Raw genomic sequence first — 14,009 nt, 5'->3', positions numbered from 1 at the left:
GACGTATCAATGTATGTGCCATGGCTTTAATAATAGTCTCTAATGCTTTTTTTGGAGATGACTTAAAATCAGTGTTCATTTCCACAGGAAAGACATTCTTTGTCTTGCAGCCTCTCTTTTACTTTGCTTTGGAGAAGAGATTGGACAGAAGTTAGAAATGACAGTATTATTTCAGTTTCCGCTCATATTTAAAGTTGTAGTATTTTCTGGGAAGTGGGGAGGATTTATATGTATGACAAAACCCATTCGTGTTAGCTAAATTGTGCACACTTTGTATGTCCAGCAAATTTTTGAGGGGAGTAGGAAATTGGACTTTATTTTTTACCTAATTTTCTGTGAGATGAAGATACAGGTCAATGGAACTACAAAGATAAGGCCAGGAGTGCTAAAGTCCTGTGTATTAAGACTAAATGTCATAGGTAAACATTTTGTAGGATTGTCTTTTAATATTGCTCTAGTTCAGTGTCTGATTAATTAGAAACAGTTTGGTATGTGGATCACTTGACAGCAGTTATTGCTGATAACGCGTACTTTAGTAAGATCAGTAGATGCTATTAATGTGGGATCTGGAGGTATTTTATTTTCTTTATCTTCTAAACCCATGCTGGTGTATACCCATATAAAATCTTAGAGATTTATAAAAACTGTTGTATTGCTTAAAGTACTAAGGAAATAGAAAAGGTTTTTCGTGGTATGTTCAGAATAGTAGTTCTTGATTACTTTATTCTTTGCATTTGTACTTAACAGCTGCTCCAAGTAGGCTTTCTCTACTTTCAGGGTTCTTACATTATGAGGAACAACCAAGTTCCCGACAAGCTTGAAAAATGTCACTAAGGTTTTCTTTTTTTATAAACATTGCTATTCTGAACTAACTTGCAGTAAATGTAGAAATACTGTGTGAATATTTGAACTTTATTAACTTACAAAATAATATTTGTCACTTGTTGTACAGACGGTTCTGACTCCAGAGATAAGCCAAAGCTCTATCGTCTACAATTAAGTGTCACTGAAGTTGGAACCGAAAAATTTGATGACAATTCCATTCAGGTATGGAAAAAAGCAGACTCACATTACAATACTGATCTGATCTCTGATGTGTTATGTGTCGTTGTGGAATCTGAATAAAATATGCTGGAAATACACTTCAAAGTTTGAAGGGTAAAATATTGCTGAAATTTTGGTCATAATTAATAATGGTTATAGTTATTTGTTTTAATTTACTTTCACTCTTAAATGAAGAGGAGGATTTTATTATTTCAAGTCAATTTTTATTGTTTAAGATGTTTATTATTTGAAATGGGGTTTTCTTTTTCATAACTGGATGAAATAGTGCATATCAGTGTTATTGTAATTGCTTTGTTGCTTTCAAGGCCAGTCTTAATCCCATTGAGGTAGGATTTCTTAAGAGTATAAAGCAAGCATATCTGTATGAAGTTCATGCCAGGAAGTCTCTTACAGTAGCCATGTCAGTGCATTTAGTTGATTTATAATTATTTGTGTGGTGTAATTTTGTATAAATTTGTGTTGTGTAATTTTGTATGAAGCACCAAGTAGAAGAAAACAGTATATGACCAAACACAGTGAAAAAAAATTTCATTAAGGGATGTCTGCTGCACATGTTAGTTAAATACATGTTTTATTATTCTTGTTGCATTGAAAAATGAAGTGAAACTCACTGATTTTAGTACCACTCATCTCTGTAAATTTGTAATCAAAGTTAAATAATCAGTCTAAATAATAATATAATTATTTAGTTAAATAATAAAGTCTGTATATAGGGGAAGCTACATCTTAGTTATTGTTATTTTATTTTTGCTGCAGAATAATTTAATCTATTCTGTGTTAATTAATTTATTCCCAGTTATTTGGTCCAGGAATTCAGCCTCATCACTGTGACCTCACTAATATGGATGGAGTTGTTACTGTAACCCCAAGAAGCATTGATGCTGAAACCTATGTGGAAGGTCAGCGTATTTCAGAAACCACCATGCTGCAAAGTGGAATGAAGGTTCAGTTTGGGTCTTCTCATGTATTTAAGTTTGTGGATCCTACTCAGGACCATATTATTTCCAAAAGATCTACTGATGCAAGTCTTATGGTCAAAGGTCCAAGACACAAAACTGGGTGAGTAAAATTTATTTTCATCCTACTGAGGTTAGAAGGGGAATCTTAGGAAAAAATACATTATGAAAGCATTATAAATGGCCAGGGACTATTGTGTGAAATCATTTGAAGTGTTAAGTATATAATTATAATACTTGAGCTCCACCTTGTGATTTTATGTAGGATTAGCAAGTGTCTTTTACATTATGAAGTATTCAAACAAGTTTTCTTCATGCTCACTTCTGTGTGAAAAGCACTATAATGCCTTATTTTCATGTATTTCATAGTTCATCCAAGCTCCAGGAAAAGTCAGGAAGTTGCTGAATGTTTTCAGAGAGTCTGTTTTTTTGTTTTTTCTCAGATAATAACTTTCAAAATTCCACGGAAAAGATTTGGAAATGAAATAATCATGAATTGAGACTGTTAAGATAGGGAACTTTATGTCTCAATATAACAACCACTTTTTGTAGTGTGATTACTTACCGACTGGTTTCTGTGTTGCAAGGACTGACAGTCCAGAAGTCTACCCTGTTGTTTCTCATTCATGTTTTTGATAGGTACATAATAAAAATACTGATCATAGATATTGTGACTCATAGGGGTTCAGGTGTTTTGTTCAATGGCTATAGAAATACCCAGAAGAAATAATCTTTAAATCAGTTTGTATAGCAGGGGAAAAAAACAACATCCTATTTTCCTTCTTCTCTGGGTCCAAGTGAGGCTACTGTTGTTAATATACACATTATTGTGTAATGTTATTCAGAAAAGTAACAAATTGGCTTGGAGATGAGTGAAAGATACCTGGGAAAAGAAGCTTATCTGCTGAATTAATATAGATGCATGCTTTAAACATTTTTATTTTTTCTCCACTGTATTTTCTTATGGAAGGACACTGTGCTTTTTGTAGGCCCTGTCTGCAGGAAGACCTCCAGCCATGGGGCTGTCATATAATATTCTTGCTTAAATCTTGAGTTCATCCTGCATTTAGCCTGCAGATCAATAAATAAGTGCTCTTGCATATTTACAGTCAACTGGAAAGCACTATATTACTTCAGAGCTTTATGTGGACAATAAAATCTATGGCAAAGGGCTGTTGCAGCTTGAATAAACAAGTATTTTTTAATCTGTAGAACAAGGAGATAGTAATATGCATTACAATAATTTATCAGTTATTTACATTATGTTGTACATTTAATACTAAAGACCTGAATACAAAATTGTAGCTCGTCTGTTGTAGTGAATGCGATGCCATGAATATGTTTTATGTGTATTATGTTTATGTGTATTTATATTTTCTCACTTGACTGGGAAGAAATCAGCTATGAATCTGGTTTTGCAAATGAAATTGTCTTTATAAATATTTTTAGGTTTTATTGATGTGAAGAACTAATAGAGTGTTAAGAAAAGTTAATATTAACTGGATTCATGGTATAACCCTTGAATTTTAATTTACTAATTTTAGTTACTCTGTTCCTTGTTTATTAAATGTTGAACAGTATAATATAACAGTATAATCTCTAAAACATACTGGAAATGTTATCTTGCTTATAGAGCTGTCCAGGAAACCACATTTGATCTGGAGGGAGATATTCACAGTGGAACTGCATTACCAGCAAGCAAGGTATTGTATTATGACTAAGTTAGCAACAAATAACAGCATGTGTAAGTTAAAATTATAACAGCAGTAGTATTTGGGGAAGTGTGGCCAATTTATCAGTCTCCCCAGCTGTTTTTCCTTGTGTCAGATATTATATGCATTGTTATTTTAGATTTGATTTATTTTTTTCCCCAAAACCCTTTTCTTTATGTTTGTATTGGCATTGGGGATGCATCTCATGTCAAGGATAGTGGCATTTTTTAGAAAGGGAAACTCTCCAAACCTGAAGTAGTGTCTCCTCAAATTGACTTATGGAAAGCAGATTAGCTGCAGGTAGAGAGTCTTGTCAGAACTGGTACATTGTTACCTTGTGTGTGTAGCATATGGCTGTTGTCATTTGTGATGGGGTAAATAAATGTTTTATATAAAATGTGAAAGGGTGTTCAATTTTAATTTAACTAGGCTTTTAAAATTTAATGGATGTGACTTTAGACTTCAATAGAGCTCCTGTACACACATTGACTAAACAAACTGTCTCTGCAGTCATAATTATAAACATTTTATGAGGTAATAATCTTTTCATGCTTTCTTCCTGCACTTTCTGTTAATAGATTTTGTGTCAGAATTGCATTTTCCAAGAGCAAACAAAGAGTAAATGGCACAATGGTTAATGCCTTACTTGCTATGATCACATGCCTCAGATGAAATGAGAGAATGAATTATTTCAGCAGTATGGAATGGAGTAATCTTCCCAGAACTGCAATCCCTTTTATGTTTTATTTCTGCTATTACACAACTGAAATACTTGTAACTATTTAGTGATATTAATGCAGCAGTGTAGGTATTAATAACTCAGATAGCTTTTGAATGTATTTTTAGTCTTACTTGTTTTCTTACCACAGTCTTTTGATTCAGTTTCTCTACTTTCTGTGTACTGTCAGGTAGTGCTTTTATCTTATTTGTGTTCCTCACCTACTTCTGATATAAATTTTAGTGGTATTTTAAAAGGAAGAACAGAAACTTTGTAAAGTAATAAAATGTCTTAAAATTTCTCAGAATAAGAGTTTCTGGCTTTATTATATAGCTTATTTCATATCCTATTAACAGTCATTAGAAAAATACTTCTAGTGGACTTAGGGATTAATGGGAAAATTTAGTTTCTTTTTCAGTTATGCTGTTTGAGACTGTACATCGTCTTGTTAGAGCACTGATGAATCACTCATTCTCTAACATTTGCTCTCTTCTAAGTTTACTTTTCTGTTTGGAAAAGGGCTAACAGTAAGTTTAATGAAAGTTCTCTGAGATGTGGTGGTAAAAAGTAATTTAGTTTAAGCTCTTGCTTTGAGATGCACTTGTTGGCAGGTTTTCCTACATTGAAGCAAATGATTTAGTCCTAGAAATTTCTTATGAAATGTTGAAAGACTTTCACTGGTGTCTTGTTTTCTACTCTTTATGCTGAAAAAATTTGCTATTTATTTTGCTGCTTAAAGCAGTGTATTTGTCCCATTCCTGATAGGGTTTGATTGAATTAGAAATCATAAATGAAAGCTTCCTATTTACGAGCATGAGACACCAAAAGAAAACAAATCAAATGTTACATAAAAAGATAACAGTTTGAATTGCCCCTTCTTGTCTTGGAAATGTTGTACTGCCTGCCAGGTCAAACTTTCCTTAAGATCAGGATAAATTATGTTACACATCAGTAGTGCAAACACTTGGAACTATTGCAGAAGCAGAGTGGAGAAGCATGACCAGTTTTAAATTTGTAAATACATTTAACGTTGTCTTTTACCTAAAGTTTTGATTCCCAACTCATTCTTACTTTGTATTGTAGCTGTGAAGCTTTTGATTAAAGATGTTTGCAAGCTACTTTATAAATTCTAGCAGTACATTAACAAAGAGCTGCTCCTAGCTGGCCGTTGTTGTCTGTTGAATTGGAAGCAGGCTCATCAGTGCTTCACTGTGGTGAAAACGCCTGCTGAGCTGTCGCTCTCTGTGCCATAGTCCCTTCTTCTGTTTCCCCATCTCTTTTCAAGCCTCAGACCTCAGCTTCATTTTAGTGCTGCTAGGCACAAATATCGGCTCATGCAGTGCTTGCATGCTAAGCACCTGTCCTGCTGTTTTGAATTAGAGCACCAGCAGGCTGGACGGTGACAGGACATCATCCGCATCCAGCACAGCCGAACGAGGAATGGTGAAGCCGATGATTAGAATAGACCAGCAGGATTATCGCAGACAGGACAGCAGGTAGGAAACGTGGGATCCATTACTCCTCAGGATCAAAAAAAGACTTTGTTTTTCCAGTAGATCAAGTGCTGCGTTAAAATATTTTAAATAGTCTGGTTTTCCATATGGAAAAAGATACTTCCTTTGAGAACTCTCTCCAGATAAGCCCCAGGATTAACAACCAAAGCAAAAAACTTCACAGTACTTAAAAAACCCTCAAAAACTAATCCTTTGCTTCAGTACTCTGTTATTTGTGTCTCTCTTTCTGTAAAGTCAGGCTGATAGTCATGTCACATCATTGTTGATTTGGAGTTAGGCATGTCATGTGAAATGAAAAGTACAATTATGTAAAATTTTCGTTTGTCAGTGGCAAGATGATGTGATTTACTCTGGAGAGTGAAATAACCAGGTCATTGCTATGTCTACTGTGCTGTTGTCAGCAGGTGTGGAGTCTGTCCTTGAAGATACTTAAAGGTACTTAAAACCTGACTGGACAGGGTAGTGAGCAACTTGCTCTTGTTGACCCTGTTTTGAGCAGGGAAATTGGATCAGATGATCTCTAGTGTCTCCTATCACACCTCAGCAAATCAGTGAGACTGTTAATAAATTTTTTTTCCAAATTTTTCAAAAAATACAAGATTGCATTGCTGTCTACATAAATCAACTTTTAAATTTAGAGGAACAGCTGTGATAAATGGATGAAAGGTAAGGTAAATTTGCTGCAGGGTTAAAACGTGCAGTGATCCAAGTTGTAAAGTTTACAGTATGGATTTTTTTTGTATCTTTAAGTTGATATATTATTCCCTAGACAGAAAAGAGAATTCAGAGATGTGAGCATGAGTGGCAGGAAAAAAATACCAAACAAGGGCAGAAAACTGTGCTTCCACTTGAATTTGAATGTTCAAGTGTTCTATAGCAGGGGCATCTTTTAAATACTTTCAGTGAAGTTAGACTAGAATATAACTCACTTCTACTCCACACTCCCTTGTTAGAGTGCTTGACCATCTTCAGATTCTTTTTTAGAATTCTATTAAGATTGTGAAGATTTAACTTCTTCTTGGATTACTAGCATTTTAATTGTAATTTTCCTCATAAAAGATAAACAAAAACTTCTTTCTGAACTTTTTATAGCCTGTTAGAAGTTCTTGGGGCTTCTGTTGTGAATATTTCTTGAACTGTGCTTCTGTATGTGTATGACGTTTATTACGTTTCTATGAAGAGTATTATCTTGTGCTGTAGTTCTGTATTTCAAAAACACAGAGCCGTGTGAGCTGTATCTTGGCTTCATTTTGATGGGGTTTTTTAACGTCTTAAATTCCTTCTAAAGAGAGTACTCATTGCTAGGTTTTACAAAGGTTTTTTCACCATGATTCCTGTGTGCAGAAAGTATTTTTAGAGGCATCTAGATCACACTTAAATTTGTGACAACTACAGCTTCAGAGATCTTCATCACCAGCCCTGATGTTGATATTTTATTTCTGTATATATCTTAAATGTCTGTAGTATGTGTTATGTAATGAGTCTTATTCATCTAAATACAGTCCTTCTATCATGTGCTCTTTCTCAGATACATTCACTGTGTTCATGAGAATAACAAATTAGCAAAGTCAGGATGTCAGATTAGGACTTGACAAATACAACAATGAATTGCCTGAATACATGAAATTCCCCTTTGTTGGATGTATTTTGTGGACCTTTAGTTAGATTTCCTCTGGGATACTCTGGTCTCATTTTGTGAACTCTAAGGACTATAATTGTGAGCTGCTTTATTCGTTTAAAAAACCAAAAATTCTTCAGTGGCAAGTTTCAGGTTTTTGTTACTGTACAACTTTCAGCCTACACTAAATGTTTGTGGGTACTCTCTGTGTTTATCTCTGCTCTCTAAAGGTGAATAATAAGACAAATAAGACTCCAGTCACTCACTGAATAGGTTGAAGACCAACGATTAGAACTTAGCTGCCGTGTTTTTTTCATTTCTAGAAAGAAAAAAACCTGACATCTGAGAGCATAACTCCAGTTTACTTACTGGGTATGCTTGTTCTGATTGTAATGTGATTCTTGGAAATCAAACATAATGACTAATCAGTTAAGGATTGTGGTCTTACATTCTCATTAGATAACTGACTACAGTTAACATGAGCAAATACATGATAAAAATGAGAAAAGAGAGTTTTTTGCCTTGGATACCTTTCAGAAGTTCTTTAAGATGTGGTTGGTTGGAAAAGAATGTGATAATATATAAATGGTGTTAACTGAATGCAGATGCTTACCTTATTCCTTGCCTTAAAAAGTAACATGCTTAAAAATTTTTACATAATATGCTGACAGAAACAATCACACAAGGATATTTCATTTTTTAATGCAGTTTATCAGAGACAATCTAGGGGAATACAGAAATAACAGGAGAATGCATTATTGCTTTTAATGTGATTTTAAAGTGTAATATTGCCTGATACTATACTAAGAAAGGAGGCAACCCCTAGTCAATATTTATGGCCCTTCTAAACCTAACTAGACTTTCAGACTGGTTTAGTGAAAGAATTTCATCACCACAGAGAGGCTTTATCTGTAGGAGCAATAGCATAAGGACAATATACACTTCAGATGTATCCATTAAAATGTTATCATGTCAGAAGCACAGAGAATTACTCCAACTTAGATTTCTAATATGCAAAGCTTAATTAGAGAGAGTATTTCTTTTATGTGCTTTTAGAGGAAGGAAGAAGATGGTACAGGGGCTGGAACTAGATGATTTTCAAGGGCCCCTTCCAACCCAGACCATCCTATGGCTCCAGGATTTGTTGACAGGAATTCCTATTAGGGTAGTTAAATAATTGATTACTGCATCAGTTCCCAGACAACTAATTTACAGATAGAATTAAATTTTAAGTTTTTAAAGAATACTTTGTATTAATTTGGCTCTTAGGGCCAATTTCCAGAAGGCTGCAAGCAATCTTGCATTATTATCAGGTTTCATCATTCATGACACAGTGTCTCTCATTGGCTGGGAATCCAGTTCCTCTGTTTGTGCTGAAACTGATCAATATAATTTTGTTCTAAGGAAAATAAAATAAATCATCAACTGAAATCTGTTACTGGTTTACTAGCCAGTTTGTTAAACTATTTCTATCTCTTATTGCTATTCCAGTAATGAAAGATTAAAATTTTTTCTGGAGTTGCCACTATATTTCCATTTTCTAATACCATGTATTAGTAATTTTTCTATGGAAGTCATTAAGTTCTCAGTGGAGAAGCACTTTTGACAGTGTGGAAATAGTGACAAATTAGTTAATTTTAAATTTATAGTGATAAAAAGATACAATTTACACACCAGCTGGGTACTTTTCATAAAGACAGCGTGCTGTCATGTTTGAAATGTAACTGAAATGGCAGAAATTTGTGTACATACTGCCATGCTATGCCTGCTATTCCTTAACTTTCAACTCCCACAGAAATTGGATTTGGTGAACACTTCTTAAAATAACACATTATCTAGGTGGCATAACCTGAATTCTCTGCTGGTTTAAGGTTTTGCAAGTTTGTAAAAAAGCAAGCAACCAAACAAACCCCACCCAAAGGTACCCTGGATTTTTGGATTCAATATGCTAAAATTTAGTTTAGGTCTTCTGACATCAGCCATCAAAATTATATTGTGGATTTTTACTACAGGAGGTATAACACTCCTTTATTCAGTTATCTCTGCCTTGTGGCATAACTGATAATCTTCAGGAGAACAATGTTAATATATTACATACCTTTCTTTATCAAAGCTGTTAGGGAGAGTAGAAAGCTGCCTGTTTAACATGTGGTTAAAATGATTATTGCATACAGAAAATGTTAAGCTTTGACTCATTTCCTAAAAATAGGTGCCCAGCTGCAGGGAACAGCTCAGGTAATGTCTTTGCTTTAAGGCAGTAGTGATCTATTAAATTAGGAAAAGGTTTTTCACTCAGAGGGTGACTGGGGACTGGAAAAGCTCCCCAGGGCAGTAGTCACAGCACCAGCCTGACAGAGTTCAAGAAGCTTGAGCAGTGCTCTCATGCGCATGTTGTGACTCTTGGGGCATCGTGTGCAGGGCCAGGAGTTGGACTCAATGATTCTGATGGGCCCTTTCCTGCTCAGAATAGTCTGTGATTTTGTGAAATACACTTAACCTTTTGCAGCCACCAGAAAAGTCAAATCTCTGTTCAATTTTCTACTCGGTGATTTGTCTGATGGGCTCTGGTAAGAAACAGCTCTGCAGTCGGTTTCAGTGAGGACAGTTCTGGGGCTAATAGCTGTTTCTTGATGTAGTGTAGCAACAGCTAGGTAGGGCCTGTGTTTGACCTCCTTTCCCTCTTTACCAGAAAAAAGGTCAAATAGGTTGACTAAGTCTTTATAAATTTTGAAGACACGAAAGGCAGCAAAGTACATTTGTTGTAACCAAGCTGATGTTTCAGGCAAAGCTTCATTCAATTTCTTTCATGTGTCCATGAATAATTTGTTATTTGAATCCTGTAAATGGCAGATGGCAAACTGATCCTGTCAGTCTGCTGTGCAGCACACAAGAGGGTGCTCATTAATATCACAGACTCCACAGTTCAAGTCTGTATTTTTATCTGTTGTGTTGCTGGCAAATACAGCTTGAATGATTCTGGAGGAAAGGTAAAAAAAGTGTCATTTTGTGGAAGATATTTGGAACCAGTGTATTTGGAGAAATACGTAATTTTACAGTAATTAATATCACCCATGTGGATTATTTGTTTCAATTTTTCTCATCTTTCTTTAGATCTCAGGATACCCATGGACCAGAACTGATACTGCCTGCCAGTATTGAATTCAGGGAAAGCTGTGAGTATATAGTGAAGTTACAATACTAACCTGTTAATGCATTCTTCTATACTGTAATATTTCAGTCAGCTTGGAAACTTAAGGGTCATTTAAGTAAACATTGAAAGAAACTATGACCATACAGATGCTAGACAGTCTAGTAGTATAACTTGTTTTGTTGGGAGGGTGAGCAGATACTTTAGATATTGAGGCATGTTCATGTGTATCTTAATTCTGATTGCATTTCAACTCCTTATCTTCAGATTTTTAGATAAAGTGTGAAAAAATTTTAATCCCATCTCCTCAAGAGTACCTTGGATTCATTGTCTTCTATATAGCTCTCTGTGCCTTGTGTAATAGATTGCACCTTGGTCAAAATCCATTTTCTGTAGAATCTGATTAGGTTTACATTGTCATTTAGAGTTTTAATTTTTTATTATCTTGGTCCTCAGGTGTTGAAGGCCTCAGATCTGGTAGCAAAATAACATACTAGAGATTGCCCATACTTCAAATATTTGAAACTAATTTGGTTTGTGAGCAAGAAAAGACTGATTTTTATTAGTATGAGAGCTTTGTTGGAGTAAAATGTGCAAGAGAAATCTTTCATTTTCCTGTTCCCTTGAAGATGCAAATTTTCAGTAGATAGGAAATAGTACAGAAATGTTTCCCAATGATCAGATTTTCTGGCTTTATATGGAAGTGTTTTGTTAGTGTGTCTAACTAACAGTAGTACATAATAGACAGCTTAAAGTTCAAATTCCTGTAAGTTGCTCCCTCTTCCTCTTCTTTTCCCATAGAAAATCCTTTGTGCCTCAAGTTATGAAATAGTTTTCTTTCATGTTCTTTCTGTCTCTGGATTTATAACATACTGTTTCTTTTCCTCTTTGCAGCTGAAGATGCCTTCTTATCTGCCATTATAAATTACACAAATAGTTCGACAGTTCATTTTAAGCTGTCACCAACATATGTTTTGTATATGACATGTCGGTATGTATTGTCCAGCCAATACAGACCTGACATCACTCCTGCTGAGCGTACTCACAAAGTCATTGCAATAGTCAACAAGATGGTGAACATGATGGAAGGAGTGATACAGGTGAGTTCCTCTGCCAAAATATGTCAAGGGAATTACCTACAGTTTGTTGATAATCAAGCTAACTTCTTAGCCTTTTTTTTCATCTGACCCTTAATAGTAGTTGATTAAACAGTAATACCTGCACTGACTGCCTTTATGAGGGGCAGTCACTGCTTTTATGTCAGTGAATAATGTCAGTGGTAGGAAACTCTCTCCTGAGCAATGTGGGAAGTTAGGGAGTGGCTGTTGCTCCGAAGATTATGTTCCCTGACAAGAGGTGACTCTTTTCTAGAAGGTAAGATCTTTGCAAACATTTCTGGCTGTGAATCCTTTTAAAAAAAGTTGGATTAGCTTATTAAAGAATACTGTATAGGTAGCATTTGTTTGCACTGATTGATACTTGAAATTAATGTATTAAAAGAATCATGACTTTTAAATTCTGACCCTGTCACTTTTACAACTTTTGTAACCACGAAAATGATTGGACGTCTTGAACATAAAACTGGACATAAAATTTGGACATCTTGAACCAAGCTGACACAACTGCTTTGTAAAGAGAAATACAAGTTCTCAAATGTTCCAATGTTTTATATGTAGTCTAGTGCTCTTGCTACTATATGTGCAAGTCTTCTACAGAATTATGGGGGGAATTCTGTTTTGTGTAAAAATGCAGGATAAGATCCCCTGGGCTGTCTGTGATATTAGACAATACCTTGCATTGTGGACCTTGCATTGATAAAACAGACTGGTAATTTTCTCAAAAAGGAGTGCTAGTTCATGTATCCCCAGTAATTAATTAATTAAACTTCTTTGTCTGCAGTTTTTTCCCAGAAGAAAAATTGAAATCTGTTTCTATGTTTATTAAAACAGGTGTGTTCGTTGCAAATAGTGCTGCCAGAGTAGCACCAAGGACCCTGCTGCACTAAGAGCTGTACAGGCATAACAAATGTGTCAGTCCTGCTTAGAGAATTTACAATGCAAGTGTTACACAACAGCTTGAGTAAGGGAGAGTAGGAAAGTAATCAACAGGAGTGGCACGAAACTCACAACAAACCAAAATTGTTCAGGTTTTGGAAAGATTTAGTGAAGTTTTCAGCAAGGGAATGTTAGCTCTAGACACCTGGGTAGTCTTCCACAACAAGACCCTACCTTCCACAAGAAAGATTGGGAGGAAATGCTGGTGTTGAGGACACTTTGCAATAAGAAAGTAAGATTCACCTTCTGTGTACATTCCAAAGTTGGTCAGAGACTGAACAGCAGTTTGCTTCTGGAGTGAAGAACTAGTATGTTGTTTTGAATCTTGATGTCACAGTTGTTTGAATCTTGATGTCACAGTCAATGGATATTTGATAAAATGGAAATGGTATCAAAAATTAATATCAGGCTCTTTTACTAAAAAAAAAAAAATTAAATCTGTCCATGTAAGAGAGGAGACTGTGACTACAGGGGAGAACATGAACTGGCAAAAGCCTGCACATAAGTAATTCAGCAGCTAGAATGGAAAGTAAACAGAGAAGTAGGCTCCAAATATAAACTGGAAGTTACAGGTCTGAATCAAAGTCACTCAGTTTTTAGAATTAATGTATACTAGATATAATGAACCTAAAAAGACTTTTAATGGCAGAGGCAGGTACAGTGGGAAAGCAGAGATAAAGTTCTCTGTTGTAAGTGTTGAATGGCTATTGAGGTGACTGCTAGAAGATTCTAGTGGGGTGGACTCCAATATCAGTTTTATTTGAAAACAAATGAAAGCTAGAAAGTAGATTATCCTGTGAAAAATATTCATTTATTGCACTGAGAAGGGCTTCCCAAGTCACATGCAGCCTTGTAGTTGTAAGCAAATGTATTTTCTATAATCCTGCTAATACTATTACAAAACTGTTAAACCCAGCTGTTTGTCTGACTGTCCTTTGTGAAAGGCCATTTCTACAGCCATGTAACTTCAGCTGCAATCTAATCTCCAGCCTAAATATTACGGAACACATCAGCAAAGAAGCAGTATTTGTGGTTTGTGAAAGATATTGCCTAGTTGCAAGAAATTAACTGAAAGGAGTCAGAGGTTGCATAGAAACTGGAAGGAGGTTCATTCAAATGTCACAGTGAAAGGAACTAGAGGAAAGGGGGGAAAATACACCCAGGACAAAAGAGAAAAACTTTAATGAAATTCAAGGTTAATAGTCTAAAGGCAAAGAAATACAT

General features: G+C 35.2%; 1 protein-coding gene across 28 annotated transcripts in view; it reads left to right on the top strand.

Annotated features, from left to right (window-relative positions):
- Positions 1–14,009, top strand: part of AFDN (afadin, adherens junction formation factor) — a 116,698-nt gene that overhangs the window by 48,880 nt on the left and 53,809 nt on the right. For 16 of the 28 annotated variants that reach the window (XR_005256587.1, XM_038134016.1, XM_038134019.1 and 13 more), the window contains 7 exons: positions 953–1,047; positions 1,862–2,124; positions 3,655–3,724; positions 4,949–4,978; positions 5,832–5,947; positions 10,695–10,756; positions 11,626–11,831. Coding sequence is in view for 27 of the 28 variants with exons in the window: in XM_038134016.1 (XP_037989944.1) it covers positions 953–1,047; positions 1,862–2,124; positions 3,655–3,724; positions 4,949–4,978; positions 5,832–5,947; positions 10,695–10,756; positions 11,626–11,831 (842 nt within the window). In the remaining variant the exon portion in view is untranslated. The remainder of the gene's footprint in view (positions 1–952; positions 1,048–1,861; positions 2,125–3,654; positions 3,725–4,948; positions 4,979–5,831; positions 5,948–10,694; positions 10,757–11,625; positions 11,832–14,009) is intronic. The other 12 variants (XM_038134031.1, XM_038134030.1, XM_038134029.1 and 9 more) reach the window with 1 other exon arrangement.

Source organism: Motacilla alba, chromosome 3 (assembly GCF_015832195.1).
Source record: "Motacilla alba alba isolate MOTALB_02 chromosome 3, Motacilla_alba_V1.0_pri, whole genome shotgun sequence".
Taxonomy (NCBI): Eukaryota; Metazoa; Chordata; class Aves; order Passeriformes; family Motacillidae; genus Motacilla; species Motacilla alba.
This window is presented reverse-complemented; position numbering and strand designations above follow the sequence as displayed.